The 18,047-nt window shown below is 44.2% G+C and overlaps 1 protein-coding gene across 3 annotated transcripts in view; it reads right to left on the bottom strand.

Moving 5' to 3' along the window:
• Nucleotides 1-7,178, bottom strand: part of TMEM131L (transmembrane 131 like) — a 168,362-nt gene extending 161,184 nt beyond the window's left edge. For all 3 annotated transcript variants that reach the window (XM_008000032.3, XM_008000033.3, XM_008000034.3), the window contains exons 1-2: nt 7,004-7,178; nt 6,252-6,322 (exon numbers count right to left, since the gene is read on the bottom strand). In XM_008000032.3, coding sequence (XP_007998223.1) covers nt 6,252-6,322; nt 7,004-7,127 — 195 coding nt within the window. In that variant the 5' untranslated portion in view covers nt 7,128-7,178. The remainder of the gene's footprint in view (nt 1-6,251; nt 6,323-7,003) is intronic.
• Nucleotides 7,179-18,047: the final 10,869 nt, after the last annotated feature.

Below are 18,047 nucleotides of genomic sequence, written 5' to 3'. Positions count from 1 at the left end.
AGCACTCCATGTCATCGCGTCAGTCCCTGCTCAAGAACCTACGATGGCTCCTTCCAGCTGGTCAGATGCACACCAAGTTCTTCACCAGCATGCAGCACTGTCCCACACAGGCCCTGACACACCCAGCCCTACCCCTACAACCACACTGCAGCAGGCACCCTGGGCTCCAACTGAAAATGTCTGAGCGAAAACGATGAACTTCACTGTCTACCAGGCAAGGCTCTGGGCTAGGCCCCAGGCACACACTTGCTGCTGCAGATCTCTAAGGCCTCCCTTGTCCCTAAGCCTTAGCTGACCTCTCCAAAGCGGGGTGCCTCTTCTCTCAGTTCCTATATTTCAGCACTTGACTGTGGTCCCAGGGTATTACCAGTCTGATCTTGCCAACCACAAAGGGCAGGGTCAAAAGCATGTAATTCCCCCACTGCCTCTTGGGAAGTGCCTCAGGGCCTTTGCACTGCCTGTTCTCTCTCACCACTTTCAAAGATTGGTTCAAATACTGCCCTTTCAGAGTGGTACACTTTGACCTCTTAAAACCACAACTCACATCACCACCCCACATTGCCACCACATAACATGTATGACCTTTGAACTGACTAAATTACTTAAAATTTATTCTCTGTCTTGTTTACTGTCTATCTCTATGCTTCCATTTAGACTGCAAGCATCACAAGGGCAGGTGTTTTTTCTTTTTTGTCTACTGTAATAACATCCCTGACACGCACTGCTTGGCCTGCAGTACGTGCTCAATAAACATCTGCAGAGCTGAGTATGAGCCAGCTGTTTCTTAACTGCATGTGGATATGACTATTATGGGAACTTCACTTAGCAACTTTTTCTGAATCAAAATAGAATGTGACATGCTTTCCCTCAGACACAGAAACTTTACCACCATAATAGTGTTTTTCTGGTCAAACGGTACTGAAACTCACACAACATACGTAATGGCTAAAACCTTGGGCTCTGTAGTTAAACACTCACTGGTTTAACATCCCAGCACTGTCACTTTCTTATTACCTTGAGCCAAGTAATTTCGCTGCTCTGTGCCTCAATTTTCTCATCTGTAAACTTCATAGTCTTTAGTGTGTTCATGAGTTAATACTCATAAAGAATTTAAATGATGCCAGTGCCCAACCCATGTTATTATTTTTTCATGTTGATAGAAGTTGATTAAACCAAAAATAAATCTCTATGACAAAAAGATTACCAAATACTGGTCAATGAGTCACTGGAGCAAGATGCTGTTACAGAACACAGTACCTGTGATAACAAAAACTCAGAATCTCAATGTATCATTTCCTGTTTCACTTTCTACCAATTTCCGTTATCTACACCCTCTGACTTAAGATGCAGGAAAATCAACTTGACAATTTTAAAAGCAGACTCTTTCTTATTCATCAGTGTATCTCTGGGGACCTAATGGGCCCGCCCCAAAGGTCCATCTTTGCTAAATGAACAAATAAGGGCAGTGGAGCACCGAGCCTGCCCAGCACTGCCCAGCACCAACATGATTCTGTATTAGGTAACGGCTGCTCCTACTCAGCACCTGTCCCTGGTTCCCAAACCTGCTAATCATGGGGCACCAAAGCGAGGCTTCTCTTCTCAAAGAAGTCTCAATGGATTGAAAGAACAGATTCTAGACTGCTCTTCTTGCAGCTAGAGCTGATTTTTTTAAATGTGATTGTCAAACAATACTAGGAAATCAACATTTAAGGCATTTCACCTGTTACTAGCAGACTTAGCCAACCTCATAAATAGGGGAACTAGGCAAGACACTGACAACTGGCTCTCCTCCACCAGGATGACTTCATGGGCAGTACTAAATGTCTACTGTATGCAGGACATTGTGGCCGCAGCAGGGCACCAACCCTTAGCAGCCCAGACCCTCAAAGGAGAACTCAGTTAAGGCAACAAGGCATGCACAAGATAAAGGAGAAAAACACAGACACGGGCCAGGCGCAGTGACTCACACCTGTAATCCCAGCCCTCTGGGAGGCTGAGGCAGGCAGATCACAAGGTCAGGAGTTCAAGATCAGCCTGACCAACATGGTGAAACCCAGTCTCTACTAAAAATACAAAAATTAGCCGGGCGTGGTGGCGCATGCCTGTAATCCCAGCTACTCAGGAGGCTCAGACAGGAGAATCACTAGAACCCAGGAGGCGGAGGTTGCAGTGAGCTGAGATCGCGCCATTACCCTCCAGCCTGGGCGGCAAGAGCAACACTCAGTCTCAAAAGAAAAAAGAAAACAAACAAAAAAACAAAGACACTACAGGAAACTCAAAGAGGGAGAAACGATGACAATGCCACTGCAGGGCAAGAGTCCAGAAGGACAGGCCCTGAATGAACAACGGGGCTGTTGCATTCATTAATTCAACAGATACGTGTTGGACATGCTTGGCCAAGGGTCGGGTTGGAGTGGGCGTCCCAGAGGACTGACACAGAAGGCCCTGCAGGGCAGAGCAGGTCAGGTGGACATCACCTATGTGTGGATCACAAGGAATCGCAGTTTCTGACTTTGAAGGCAAAGTAAAAAGGTACACGAAGATGTATCCTGCATACACACAATTACTTCTTGAAAATAAGCTAATGAAACACCTGTTTGGTTTCCACACCATCACCACTTCGCATTCAGTGTGCTGAAGTATAGTCAGAGCAGAGGAAAATTTCTGTAAATGTAAGAATAAAATCACATATATTTTTCCTCCTTCCTCTCATGATCACCATGGATATACAGTTTGTATGTTCCTACACCAAACGATTTTATGACATGAGAGTATATAACAAAAAGATAAGATTAATACAACTTTACAATCACAGAGCACACAATAGGGCTGAGTTATCAATACTATTCAGACCTTTCAAAACAAGAAAGCTGTTCACGCCCTCCAGTGACCAAATCTACCAGTCAACTCAGGGACCACTAAAATAACAGGTAACCTACAGTAGGTGCTCACTAAGTTCCAGGCACTTAATCTTCTCAAAGTCTTCTGAAACCAGCACCATCATTCCCCAGACTTTGCAGATAAGAAAACAGGATAAACAGGTGAATTTATGGAGCTAAAAAGGGATAGGGCTGAGATTCAAACCCGGGAGACCTAGCCAGAGGTTCTGACAGTTTACAACAATTCAGTTGTCGTATTTGGTTTTACTAATAAGTTAGTAAGTTCTTGATCACTTAGAGACCCGTCATTAAAAAAAAAAAAAAAAAAAAAAAACAAATGACCTAATCAACAGGAGACATGTCCAAAATAAATAACTATACGAACAGTGTTGGCAAATATGTTAGTGTGTTTTCTTTGTTTGTTTTTTGAGACGGAGTTTCGCTCTTGTTGTCCAGGCTGGAGTGCAATGGCGCGATTCACGGCTCACTGTAACCTCCGCCTCCCAGGTTCAAGGGATGCTCCTGCCTCAGCCTCCTGAGTAGCTGGGATTACAGGCATGCACCACCATGCCCAGCTAATTTTGCATTTTTAGTAGAGACGGGGTTTCTCCATGTTGGTCAGGCTGGTCTCAAACTCCTGACCTCAGGTGATCCACCCCTCTCAGCCTTCCAAAATGCTGGGATTACAGGCGTGAGCTACCGGATGGCCAGTATTTTATTTAATGCCACATCCTCTAAAGTTCCTATTGCATCTACTACTGACAAATCTTAGCCTCTGAAGCCATCTTTCAGTCTTCCTGCATGAAAGAAACCCAATGTACTGGTTAATTAAGCAGAAAACCCTCAAATTTAAATAACACCTATAAATATTCTTTTCAACAGACTCCATTTGACACATATGAGGGAATTTTTGCTGAAAAAATTCAAAATACTTTGAAAATCATTCATTTAAAATAACTTTCTTCAAAACTCTCTGCAGCTTATGAGATACATATATATACACACACACGTGTGTGTGTGTGTATGTGTATCTCCCTTACCCTTGGCCCAGGTATAAGCAGGGCAAGATAGCTTCTAAAAGGTATACATAGAGACAGGGATGAAGTATTTAGAAAATTATTTTGAATACCAGTTTCACTTTCATTATAGCTTTGATTAAAACAGCTTAGCTATAAATCCCTCTATAGTGAATATCCCGGTTTCTGAATTCTGACATCTATTATCAAAACAAATTGTATTATACATATAAACAAACCAGAAATTAAGAACTGTATAAAATAGGCCAGGCATGGTGGCTCACGCCTGTAATCCCAGCACTTTGGGAGGTCGAGGCAGGCAGATCACGAGGTCAGGAGATCAAGACCATCCTGGCTAACATGGTGAAATCCCGTCTCTACTAAAAATAAAAAAATTAGCCAGGCGTGGTGGTGGGCGCCCGTAGTCCCAGCTACTCAGGAGGCTGAGGCAGGAGAATGGCATGAACCAGGGAGGCAGAGCTTGCAGTGAGCCGAGATCACGCCACTGCACTCCAGCCTAGGCGACAGAGGGAGTCTCAGTCTCAGAAAAAAAAAAGAAAGAACGAATTGTATAAAATAACTTTTGAGCCTATAAATAATCATATCATAAGCCTTGACATTTCCATCTCTGAGCACACCTACTAAATCTTCAACTAACGCTCTAACAAATGAGAGTCTATAATACTAGACTCAATCATCTATAATTTACTTTCCTTTTAGTCTGGGTTGGCTTCCAACACTAGCAAGTAAGAGGTAGAAACTACAATTGAGCAAAAACGCGAATACATATACATAGATATACACCAGTGCTTCTCAACCAGGGCAATTTTGCTCCCCAGGGACATCTAGCAATGTCTGGAAACATTTTTAGTTGTCAAAATCAGGAGGGGGTGGGGGAGAGGGGGAAGCAGCAGTGAGTGCCACTGGCGTCTAGTGGGCAGAAGCAAGGGATGCTAACTGTTCAGTATCTCACAGTGCACAGGACAGCCCCCACAACAAAGAACTCTCTAGCCCAAAATGTTACCAGTGCCACTGTTGAACAACTCTGATATACACAAACATAATTAGTTTTTAAATAAATACATCCAGTTAAATGTGGTTCTCGCAGTAGGAATACGATGGATTTCTACTGTTATTTTTATCTTTCTGTATCTTCCAAACAAAACACATATGTATATTATTTAAAATCGGGGGAAAAAATCCATTTGAGAATAAATTTTAAGAAGGAGAACCTATCTGCTCCTCATCCTGATGGGGCCTTTTCTCAAAAGACCTGTCTCATTCAGGCTGCTGGTCTTCAAGGAGGATCCAGCAAAATTCTCCTCTAAAATCACCTCTCGGCCTTGAAGCTGTATTAGCCCTAATCAAAATGAATATTCCAAATATCTCAAAACCAGCGCTCTGAATGTTTCACATAGGAGGTCTCGAGAAAACTGAAATGTAAAACTGGACAGCCTCTCCAGTAAAGTTATAGCTAGACATCCTGTTTCCCCAAACAGCCACAAGACGCAACACAGAATTAAGTGCTGCCACCAACGTGGGAAGTAATGAATATCTTAAAAAGTACTGCACATAAGCTGAATATTCCCTTATAATTCAAGCCACTCCCACCCAAACAATGCATTTTGGATCACTACTGTTACTGGTGAAAGGCAGTCAACAATATTATATTTCAATGTGCACACTTCACAGTCAATGGGAATTTCTTGTAAAAGTTAAAAGACAAAAGCTTTGCAGTACTGTATCTGTTGCAGCAATAAACCCTCTATGATGCTACAGATTCCCAATAAAATGTAATTATTTTTCTACATGCAATCATCATATCATCATACAGAGAAAAAAACCTGAAATTCAAGTTCTTAAGTGGGTGTATTTTAACAGGAATTAAGGGCACTTGGAGAAAATCCAAGATGACAATCCTTTAAAGTCACATCTTCATCCCAAAACTACTTAACGCTAATGGCAAATACCACTCTAACATTTATGAAATCAATACTCCTGTTGTCCTCAACCTCTTAGCCACTTGCCATCCACACAGCACCAGCTCACTTAGGGAACAGTGTGCACCCAGGACACCCACGGCCGAGCAGACCGCTGGCCGCGTCCCTGCTGAGGTGGCCTGGGTTCCCACCTTCTGAACTTGGGGCCAGCCTGACTCACGCCCTGTCACATGGCGTGGGAGGAGCTGGGAAGGCCACCGTTGCCAGGTGTTCTGGCTCGGCCCCTAACGTTTATTTGCCTTGCAAAGTGGCCTGAGCGCCTGTGCCTCTTGGACAGGGGTTGGGGAGGACCGGCGGCCTCCCCGCCTCTCCTCCCTTGCACACCCACAGCCGCCCTGTCACCTGGTCGTCCTCACCTGAGTGGGCAGCAGGAGTTCCCCTTCTTCTGCCTGCCACAGCTCCACCACGTTCGGCAAGGGCTCAATCGCTGCAGGAACACCAAAAAATACAGCACGTTTTTAATGCACGCTGAAGAAACGCTTCCTGTTTCCCCTACCGTCCCTCCGTGCCACCCGCCTCACCAAAACACGTCTCTTTTTCCTCCCAGGAACAGAGGCCATCTGAGGGGCGAGCCAAGGATAAAAACACAATGGGCGGGGTGTGAGCCGGTGGCCCCTCGGACGCGAAGGCGACAGCGTGCAGGCTCGGGGTGCTCGTGCTGGAGGGGGACGAAGTGGGATGGAAGACACCCCACGGGACACTCCGGGCTCCGCAGCCCGAGCATCTGGAGTATGGACCCTGGGCGGCCAGGCTCGGGGAAACAAAGCTGCAGGAAGCCGGGCCGCGGCGGGGCACCCGCGCGCGCCACACAAAGCGGGGGCTGCGCCCCGGGCGCAGGGGCCCGCGCACAAAGGCTCCAGGGCGCCAGCGGCTAGCGGTCCCCAAGCCCCGCGACTGCCCCGCTCTCCAGCTGTACGGGGCAGAGGGGCGCGGGAGGGGACGCTGTGGTCAGAAAATGTTATCAGCGGAGAATTGCAACAGCTTTCCTTCCTTCTCCTGCCCCTTTCCCTTTCCTCCCTTCGCCCTCTTATAGATTTCAGCAGTTCCCTAAAAGAAAGAGCGGGGGCGGGGTGGAGAGGCAGAGCGAGCCCAGCGGCGCAAGGCTGACCTTGTCCCTGAGCCCCTCCCGGACGACAGCAGGGCAGCAGGACCTGGAAGACGCCCAGCAGGAGGTTCACGGTCGCGGCGGTGCGGCAGTAGCAGCCGGGCTGCGGGCGTCGGAGCCCCGCCATGCTGGTGCTCGCGCTCCTCTCCGGTGCTCGCCGCACTCGCCACTAGCTCGCTGGCGCCCCAGCTGCCTCGCCCCGGGCCCGCCCCCGTGCCGCCCCGCCCCGCCCCGTGCCGCCCCCGCCGCCGCCGCAGCTGCTGCAGCTCCAGCCCCGGGCGCGCCGCTTGGTCTGAGCGCGTGTGCGCCGCAGATAGGGAGGGACGGAACGCGGCGGGGTGCGGGGGAAAGTGGACAATGCGAACGCGGCGGCCGCGGGCGCTCCGCCCCGGCGCGGAGCACATGGCCGCGGGCACGCCCCGCAGCGCGCACTCTGCGGGGCCCGGGCGCTTTCCTCGGCTCGGACGGTGTCGCTTAGAACTGTCCGCGGGGACTAGCGGCCCACTTTTGCCAAGTGCATTTTCATGAACTTTTGGGTGGTTGCCGCTTTGTTGAGGCGCTCGGACCACGGTCGAGAGATTACCCCCGAGGGAAGAGGTGGCGGTGGAGGTGGGAACGAGGAGTCGCCAAGCGAGAGGCCTTGGACTCAGGATATTAGTGGAAATAATGCAGTGGTTGTCAGGAAACGCGAGTGCAGCCACATGGCCACTGCCAGTTATGCAGCGAGGATATCCGGTGGCTGCAAAGTCTGTAATTTAGAATAAAAAGAGCTCTCCCAAAACCCGAGAGGCTGACCTCAGCGCCGCGTGGCGGTAGTGCGCCCGGCACCCTCTGTGGACACTGTCCAGGTCCTGACAGGTGGGGAAGACTTCCTAGGGGATTTATAGCTTCGAAGACCCTGCAAATACTCCCTTTTGAAATCATATTGCAAAAATTCAGCCAGCCTCTCCTGAAATAAGGTTGGGGTCGAGGATGTGGCCAGTTGCCTGTTTCTATCATTAGGAGGATAATGGAAGTAATACGTGGAAATGTATTTCCTAGTTCCAGGTTTCGATGTCTATAACTAACAAGTCCAAAATCTGGCATCTCTAAGTTAACATCCTGCCTTTACCAACGAAGTCACAAACAAGGGCTTATTCAGAAATCAATTTGCATAACCTAGAAGTATGGGCAATCTTAGGATTTTTTAAAGTTAACTTACTGCTTTCACTGTAGCTTGTATGAAATTCAGAGAATATGAACAATATAGTATGAAGAGGGGAAGTGATGGGACACACCTGTTTACATTGATCCTCTATTTAATTGCTTCTAGTGCTTTACAGGCCAGACTATAGAAAGCCAGTGCTTGCATAGCAGACACAATCCTGAGAAGGACAAAATGAAGTCTAGATCCTCTCTCCTAAAGACATAATACAGTACTGTGAACACAGTCTCACACTGTCTGCATTTAACTCCAAACAAGGCTAAATAGTCTAATTGCTTGGCCAGACTTAACATGTAAGTAGATTAGCATAAATATAAGTTGTTGATGTGAAAGAAAAAAAAAAGGGGTGGACACTTCGCATTTTCCAACTTGAATACCTCCAGTAGTCTCTGTTCCATACTTTTTTCTGTATTCCTTGACAATATCTTCCTTTATTTAGCAAGGATCTCCAGTGCCATCTCAATGTGCCCTTTTTTTCTCTTCACTTCTCCAAGTTTATATTTGCCCCTTGGATTCTGAAGGTCCCCCACGGAGTTAAAGGGAACTCCAGTGACAGAAATATTTGCACAGCCCACTTAAGCAGTAACTGCACCTTCAAAGTTTACTTCTAAATGGAAGTATTCTCATGGGCCTATTTATTTACAGAATGTAATTTTAAGTCCTCGTATGACTATAATACGTGTAAAGGAAAGCAAGCAAACATTGACAGCCTAACTGGTTTTATTAAACAGATTTAAAGTTGTGATACAAAAGTTTTTTGCTAACATTTAAATTACTTTACTCTTTTACTAGTAAAGTCTTTCCCACACTAACGAGTATCACAGCATCAATGGAAATGACTTAAAAGATAGAGTAACATTGAGATGGACCATATGTAAATACTGCTGTAGCTTTTTCTGAAACTTTGTAAGGCCAGCTTAATTTTTCAAGTTGTGGTCTTGTGGACTTTACAAAATGGGTAATGCTATTTGACTGTTGTTCACAGAGCCAGAAGCATGTATCTGCAGTGCCATGGGGTTGGAGAGGGATACGGGATTACACAGCTGTCTTCTTAGATAAATCTGACCTACTTAGCGTCCTCTGGAGTTATTTTTCATGCTGACTCATGGACAACAGGAAAGTTATGGCCCATTAAGCAGCATCCATGTTTTGGAGTAACCTTGTTCTTCAAAGAAGACTCCGGTGTCATTTGTGCTATATTTCCATTATTCCCCTTGTCAGTCCTAGATATTGTCACAGAATATTAGAGCTGGAAATTTTTTAGAAATCATTTAATAGCCCAACTGCCTCATTTTACAGAAGAAACCAAAGCCCATAGAGAATTTTAAAATCCAAGTTATAGAGCTCCTTTTAAAATTTTTATTTATAAATTTTTCTGAGACAAGGGTAATGATGAAAAAGGCTAGGTATGAGAAATACCTCAATCTAAAAACTAATAATAATTTTCTTTAAAAAGCAAAAGAGTCATATTTAATTCATCTTTCCTTTACACCCTTTAAGTCTATGAATTAGTCCTATGGTGCCCTCCTCCATACTATTTCCCATACCTAGCCTTTTTCTTCATTACTACCCTGATCTCACTCTTTCACCCAGGCTGAAAGGCAGTAGCCCAATCCTGGCTCACAGCAACTTCTGCTTCCTTGGCTCAAACAATACTCCCGCCTCAGCCTCCCAAGGAGCTGGGACCACAGGTGCAGGCCACCACACCTGGCTGACTTTTGTATTTTTGTAGAGACAGGATTTCATCATGTTGCCCAGGCTGGTCTTGAACTCCTGGGCTCAAACAATATACCCACCTTGGCCTCCCAAAGTGCTGGAATTACAAGTGCAAGCCACCTTGTCCAGCCAGAGATGCTTTTAGTGGCAGAGTAATGGAGAAGTATATATGAAATAATGTTAACTGAAAAAAAAAAAATTAATGTAAACACAAATTGAATCACTTTGAAAATTATAGGCCAGGCAAGGTGGCTCATGCCTGTAATTCCAATATTTTGGGAGGCCAAGGTAGGAGGATCGCTTGAGCCCACAAGTTCAAGACCAGCCTGGGCAACATAGTGAGACTTTGTCTCTATAAATTTGTTTGTTTGTTTGTTTGTTTGTTTGAGTCTCACTCTGTCACCCAGGTTGGAGTGCAGTGTCGCGAGCTCAGCTCACTGCAACCTCTGCTTCCCAGGTTTAAGCATTTCTCCTGCCTCAGCCTCCTGAGTAGCTGGAATTACAGGTGTCCACCATCACGCCTGGCATTTTTTTTTTTTTTTTTTGTATTTTTAGTAGAGATGAGGTTTCACCGTGTTGGTCAGGCTGGTCTTGAACTCCTGACCTTGTGATCCACCCGCCTCGGCCTCCCAAAGTGCTGGGATTACAGACATGAGCCACCACGCCTGGCCCAAAATTTTTTTTAAAGTTAGCCGAGCATGGTGGCACACATCTGTAGTCCCAGCTACTCAGGAGGCTGAGGTGGGAGGATTGCTTGAGCCCAGGAGTTCAGGCTGCAGTGAGCCAAGATTACACCACTGTACTCCAGCCTGGGTGACTGAGTGAGACCCTGTCTCCAAAAAAGAAAAAAACAAAAGAAAGGAAAATTGTATACACATGACCGAAGTGTGGAAGAGGCATTAAGGTGATGTCTTTAGTGGAGTATATCAATATTAAGTTAGATTCATATAAGATAAAATGGTTTTGTTTTTAAAAAAGACCTATAAATGGCCAAATCTCTACTGATTTTTATTTATTTATTTACTTATTTATTTTTCTTTTCTTTTTGAGATAGGATCTGGTCTTGAATTCCTAGGTTTAAGCAATCCTGCCTTGGCCTCCCAAAGTGATGGGATTACAGGTGTGAACCACTGCACCCAACCTCTAGAGGACCCTTTTTACTTTATTCCAGCTCATCTTATAAAGCTTCAATTAAATGCATTAGATAAGGATAAGGATTCTCTCCTTTCTCAAACTCTGCTGTGTTGAACAATTGACCTTTTCTGTTATGGGACTGTAATGTAATTTTGGGTGAGAAGCAGCAGTATTCACAGTTTATTATTCTCTATTTTTAAAAATACTCATAAAACTGTAAAATAAAGAGTTTTACTGTAATTTAAAAATAAATTGATTAAATTAGAACTTTAACTTTTCCAAAAAAGTTTGAAAGTTTGAAAAAACTTTAAAGTTTGAAAATGAAAGACAAAAATTTATTTTAATTTTTATTTTATTATAGTTTAAGTTCTAGGGTACATGTGCACAACATGCAGGTTTGTTACATATGTATACATGTGCCATGTTGGTGTGCTACACCCATTAACTTGTCATTTACATTAGGTATATCTCCTAATGCTATCCCTCCCCCCCCCCCACCCTACAACAGGCCCCAGTGTGTGATGTTCCCCTTCCTGTGTCCAAGTGATCTCATTGTTCAATTCCCACCTATGAGTGAGAACATGTGGTGTTTGGTTTTCTGTCCTGTGATAGTTTGCTCAGAATGATGGTTTCCAACTTCATCCATGTCCCTACGAAGGACAAGAACTCATCCTTTTTTATGGCTGCATAGTATTCTGTGGTGTATATGTGCCACATTTTCTTAATCCAGTCTGTCATTGGTGGACGTTTGGGTTGGTTCTAAGTCTTTGCTATTGTGAATAGTGCTGCAATAAACATATGTGTGCACATGTCTTTATAGCAGCATGATTTATAATCCTTTGGGTATATACCCAGTAGTGGGATGACTGAGTCAAATGGCATTTCTAGTTCTAGATCCTTGAGGAATCGCCACACTGTTTTCCACAGTGGTTGAACTAGTTTACAGCCCCACCAACTGTGTAAAAGTGTTCTTATTTATCTACATCCTCTCCAGCACCTGTTGTTTCCTGACTTTTTAATGATCGCCATTCTAACTGGTGTGAGATGGTATCTCATTGTGGTTTTGATTTGCATTTCTCTGATGGCGAGTGATGATGAGCATTTTTTCATGTGTCTGTTGGCTGCATAAATGTCTTCTTTTGAGAAGTGTCTGTTCATATCCTTCAGCCACTTTTTGATGGGGTTGTTTGATGTTTTCTTATAAATTTGTTTAAGTTCTTTGTAGATTCTGGATATTAGCCCTTTGTCAGATGAGTAGATTGTAAAAATTTTCTCCCATTCTGTAGGTTGCCTGTTCACTCCGATGGTAGTTTCTTTTGCTGTGCAGAAGCTCTTTAGTTTAATTAGACCCCATTTGTCAATTTTGGCTTTTGTTGCTGTTGCTTTTGATGTTTTAGTCACAAAGTCCTTGCCCATGCCTATGGCCTGAATGGTATTGCCTAGGTTTTCTTCTAGGGTTTTTAAGGTTTTAGGTCTAACATTTAAGTCTTTAATCCATCTTGAATTAATTTTTGTATAAGGTGTAAGGAAGGGATCTAGTTTCAACTTTCTACATATGGCTAGCCAGTTTCCCCAGCACCATTTATTAAATAGGGAATCCTTTCCCCATTTCTTGTTTTTGTCAGGTTTGTCAAAGATCAGATGGTTGTAGATGTGTGGTATTATTTCTGAGATGGTACTGGTACCAAAACAGAGATACAGACCAATGGAACAGAACAGAGCCCTCAGAAAAATTTTTTTAAGAAAGCTAGAATGTGGTTTATATACAATGCCTTGGGTGTGGTCCTGCCAAATATTTAAATATGATTGAATGAATGATAGATGAATGAAAAGAAAACAGTCACCTTCCCAGCCTCCCTTGCACCTTGGCATGGCTACGTGGCCTAGTTCTGGTCAATGAAATATAAGTAGACTTCTGCTGGGTTGGATTCAAGGAAAGCTGTTGTTTTCTTGATGAAAAGGAATAGACTAACACAAGCCTTTTGCTCTGTGTCCTTCTTCCTGCTGGAACACAGATGTGATGCCCAGAGGTTTGTCAGCCATCAGGCAAGGCTGATGAAGAAAGTTACATGCTGAGGATGGTGGATTGGAAAGGCAGGAAACATCTGGATCCTTGGTGGAATTATGGAATTGTAGACTGCTTTTAGTCATCTTGTTTTATAAGCAAAAGTAACCCTTTCTTACTATGGTCAAGTTTTCTGTTACTTGCAGCCAGAAACATTCCCAAGTGACAGGAAAAAAAAGGTCAATCAAAACAAAAATGAATGCAAACAATGATCATTCACAAAAGCCAGTTGCAAAGATGTTAACAGAAAGCGCATGTGAGACAAACAGCAAACTAGTACTTAGTTTATTTTACAAGTGCAAGTAAAAACAAACATTTTATGTCAATTAAATTAGCAAAATAAATCAAAGTACTAAAAGTACCAATTAGATATCTGCAGAGAAACAGTGCTTATTACTTTTTTTTTTTTTTTTTTTTTTGAGACGGAGTCTCACTGTGTCACCCAGGCTGGAGTGCAATGGTGCCATCTCGGCTCACTGCAACCTCCATCTCCCGGGTTCAAGCGATTTTCCTACCTTAGTCTCCCAAGTAGCTGGGATTCCAGGCACCCACCACCAAGCCTGGCTAATTTTTGCATTTTTAGTAGAGACAGGGTTTCACCATGTTGGCCAGGGTGGTCTCGAACTCCTGACCTCAGGCAATCCACCTGCGGCCTCCCAAAGTGCTGGGATTACAGCTGTGAGCCACTGCACCCGGCCTTGCTTATTATTTTATTAGTTTATGCTTCCAAGGACAACCTGCTGTTACCAGGATCGTCACCTTAAGTGTATGCCAATGGCACTCCTGGCATGTGCCACCTATAGCTCTGGATACCATCTGTGATCATTTCCTCCTACCTCCTCAGTCTGCTTTGTTGCCTTTTCCTCCTATGGCCAATCTCTAAGAGTAAGAGTACCTCAGGTCTTGGCCCTTGACAGTCTTTATTCTTTCTCTGGATTCACTTTGCTAGCCCTATGTCTTTAAATACTATCCCTGATATGGTTTGGAGATTTGTCCCCTTCAAATCTCATATCGAAATGTGATCCCCATTGTTAGAGGTGGGATGAAGATGGTAAGAGGGGTTTGGGTCATGGGGATGGATTCCTCATGAATAGCTTGGTGCCCTCCCCATCTCTGTTAGTTCACACGGTTGTTTAAAAGAGCCTAGTACTTCGTCCCTCTTTCTCTTGCTCCTGCTCTCCCCATGTGACATGCCTGCTTCCCCTTTGCCTTCTGCCATGATTGGAAGCTTCCTGAATCCCTCACCGGAAGTAGATTCCAGTGTCATGCTTTCTGTACAGCCTGCAGAACCATAAGCCAATTACACCTCTTTTCTTTATAAATTACCCAGCCTCAGGTATTGACTTGAGCAATGAGAACAGACTAATACAGTCTCAAATTATAATTTTAGCCCTGACCTGAATTTCTGCAGTCATACATCCAATAAGTTTTTTTCCTCTGAATTCTATGTGTGCTTGTAATATATTTTCCCATCCTCTTATTATCCTTCTAACCAAATTTGTCTATTTCAGTCTATCTCTTCTAAACATTAATAAGCATCTCAAACCCTAACAGGTCCAAAACTCTTGATTCCGTCTTTCCAAAGCTATTATGTCCCCAGTCTTTCTAACTTCAAGTCAACAACAACACCTAGTTGCTCAAGCCAAAAGTCAAAGAGTCAGCAGGGCATGGTGGTGCCCGTCTGTAGTCTCAGCTACTCAGGAGGCTGAGGCAGGAGGATGGCTTAAGCCAGGAGTTTGAGACCAGCCTGGACAAAGAGCAAGACTAGCATCTCTAAAAAAACTAACAATCATTTTCTTTAAAAAGCCAAGGAGTCAGGCTGGGCACAGTGGTTCACACCTGTAATCCCAGCATTTTGGGAGGCCAAGGCAGACAGATCACGTGGTCAGGAGTTCGAGACCAGCCTGGGCAACATGGTGAAACCCCATCTCTACTAAAGCTACAAAAACTTAGCTGGGTGTGGTGGCACACACCTGTAATCCCAGCTACTTGGGAGGCTGGGGCGGGAGAATCACTTGAACCCAGGAAGTGGAGGTTGCAGTGAGCTGAGATCGTGCCATTGCACTCTAGCCTGGGCGACAGGGCAAGACTCCATCTCAAAAAAAAAAAAAAGAGGCCAAGGAGTCATATTTAATTCCTCTTTCCTTCACAGCCTTTAAATCTATCAATTAGTCCTATGGTGCCCTCCTCCACACTATTTCCCATACCTAGCCTTTTTCTTCAACACTACCCTGATCTAAGAACTCATTTCTTGGCCAGCTGCAGTGGCTCATGCCTGTGATCCCAGCACTTTGGGAGACCAAAGCAGGCGGATCACTTGAGGCCAGGAGTTCAAGACCAGCCTGGCAAACATGGTGAAACCCCGTCTCTACTAAAAATACAAAATTAATCAGGCATGGTGGTGCATGCCTGTAATCCCAGCTACTCAGGAGGCTGAGGCAGGAGAATCGCTTGAACCCAGGAGACAGAAATTGCAGTGAGCCAAGATTGCGCCACTGCACTCCAGCCAGGGTAACAGAGCAAGACTCATTTCACAGACTCCTGCAGTTGCCTTCTAGTGATCTCCTTGCCTCTACTCTTGCCTCTTACATCTCAATTTTATAAGAGCCAAAATGATCTTTTAAAAATACAACTCAGATTACGTATACAACCCTCCAGTGGTTTTCTATATGATTAGAATAAAATTCAAACTTCTGCCCTTGCCCCTCTTGAGCCTGTGAGGTCAAGGCTGCAGTGAGCAATAATGATACCACTGCACTCCAGTGCAACAAAGTAAGGCCCTGTCTCAAAAAAAAAAAAGAAAAAAAAAGTATTTCTTATGTGTTAGGAAAAGGGATAACAGTCACTGAGCACTTACTTTTCATGCATGTCTTATGTAAACCCCACAAAAATATGATAGGAATCATTTACTGTCCTTATTTTGCATGTTAGAAACTGAGACTGAGAGGGGTAGGTAGCCAATCCAGAGTTAAAATTGACCTCCAACTTCATTGTACCATACTGTCTCTAAAGACAAAGAGGCAGGAACACCCTTTGAAACTTCCTCTTTTTGAATGTTTTAATTCTACTTATTTTAGGATGCTCATAGGTAGAACAATCTATGAAGGCCCAGCTACAGTTGTTAAATTACTGGCCGGGCGCAGTGGCTCGCGCCTGTAATCTCAGCACTTTAGGAGGCTGAAGTGGGTGGATCACGTGACGTCAGGAGTTTGAGACCAGCCTGGCCAACATGGAGAAACCCCATCTCTACTAAAAATACAAAATTAACTGGGTGTGGTGGCACATGCTTGTAATCCCAACTACTTGGGAGGCTGAGGCAGGAGAATGGCTTGAATCCAGGAGGCAGAGGTTGCAGTGAACCGACATCGCGTCATTGCTCTCCAGGCTGGGCAACAAGAGCGAAACTCCATCTCACACACACACACACACAAAAGTAAGTTACCATTGTGACATATAGCTATGAAACATAACCCCCCATATCATCTCCAGTTGATAAATTAAGGACAGTACAAAATCTAGTAAAATCTGTCATTTTGCTTTTGAGTCTCCACACTTTTAGGCATACAATTCTTGTCCCTCTGCATACTTTTTCCCCCTTTTTCCTCTACATACTTTTGTACATATTAGCTTATAGTCTATTGGGAAAGTTATCTGTGTAAACCTTTAAAATAATAACTGCATTAACATACTTAATGGTTTGCACTTATTATTGAAATCTCGTACTTGTGGATTTGAAATGCTGACCCGGGAGTAGAATTTTCTTTCTTTTTTTTTTTTTTTTTTTTTTTTTTTTTTGAGATGGAGTCTCGCTCTGTAACCCAGGCTGGAGTGCAGTGGCACCATCTCTGCTCACTGTAAGCTCCGCCTCCTGGGTTCACGCCATTCTCCTGCCTCGGCCTCCCGAGTAGCTGGGACTACAGGCGCCCGCCGCCATGCCTGGCTAATTTTTTGTATTTTTAGTAGAGACGGGGTTTCACCGTGTTAGCCAGGATGTTCTCGATCTCCTGACCTCGTGATCCACCCGCCTCAGCCTCCCAAAGTGCTGGGATTACAGGTGTGAGCCACCACGGTTCTGGCGAATTTATGTTTCTTTTCCTTGTCTTCTTTCTCACTTCCTTGTTATTGGAAAAGATATAGAAGTATACTTTAGAATCTTGGCATTTAATTCTGGAAATTGAGTCAATTTCTCTGTAGATGATCTTGGAAAGACCCTATTTTTAAAGGTCTCTCTTAAGCTATAAAACAAGGCCTAGCCCTAGTCTGGGAAGCAGAAATGATTAGTACTTTTTCAGCTCCATCACCATTTAACAATCTGAAGTGATTCCATAGTAACTCAGCTTCTCCTTTTAGCAATAATGATGGAAACCTTTGTGTAGTGCTTATGATGTGCTCAGCCCTTTCCTAAGTGCTTTGCATATATTAAATGATTTCATCCTTCCAACAACCCCATGCAATCATTATGCCTGTTTTACAGATGGGAAAATTGAGATACAATGTCTGCGTCCATTCCAGCTGCTATAACAAAATACCACAGACTGGGTAGCTTGTAAACAACAGAAATTTATTTCTTGCAATACTGGGGGCTGGGAACTCTGACCTCAAGGCAGATTTGGTGTCTGGTGAGGGCCCATTTCCTGGTTTGTAGATGCTGCCTACTCATTGTGTCCTCGCATGGTAGAAGAGGCAAGGCAGCTCTCTGGGGACTCTTTCATAAGGGCACTCATTCCATACATGAGGACTATGCTCTCATACCTAATTACCTTGCAAAGGCCCTACCTCCATCTCCTTGGGAATTATTAATAGGTTTCCACATATCAATTTTATGAAGACATAAACATTCAGACCACAGCACACATAGGTAAGGTATAATTGCCCAAAGTCCTAAACCAGTAAGTGCAGAACTGAAATTCAGACCCAGGCAGGCTAGC

Source organism: Chlorocebus sabaeus, chromosome 7 (assembly GCF_047675955.1).
Source record: "Chlorocebus sabaeus isolate Y175 chromosome 7, mChlSab1.0.hap1, whole genome shotgun sequence".
Lineage (NCBI taxonomy): Eukaryota > Metazoa > Chordata > Mammalia > Primates > Cercopithecidae > Chlorocebus > Chlorocebus sabaeus.
The sequence above is the reverse complement of the archived record's forward strand: the minus strand, read 5'-3'. Positions and strand labels throughout refer to the sequence as shown.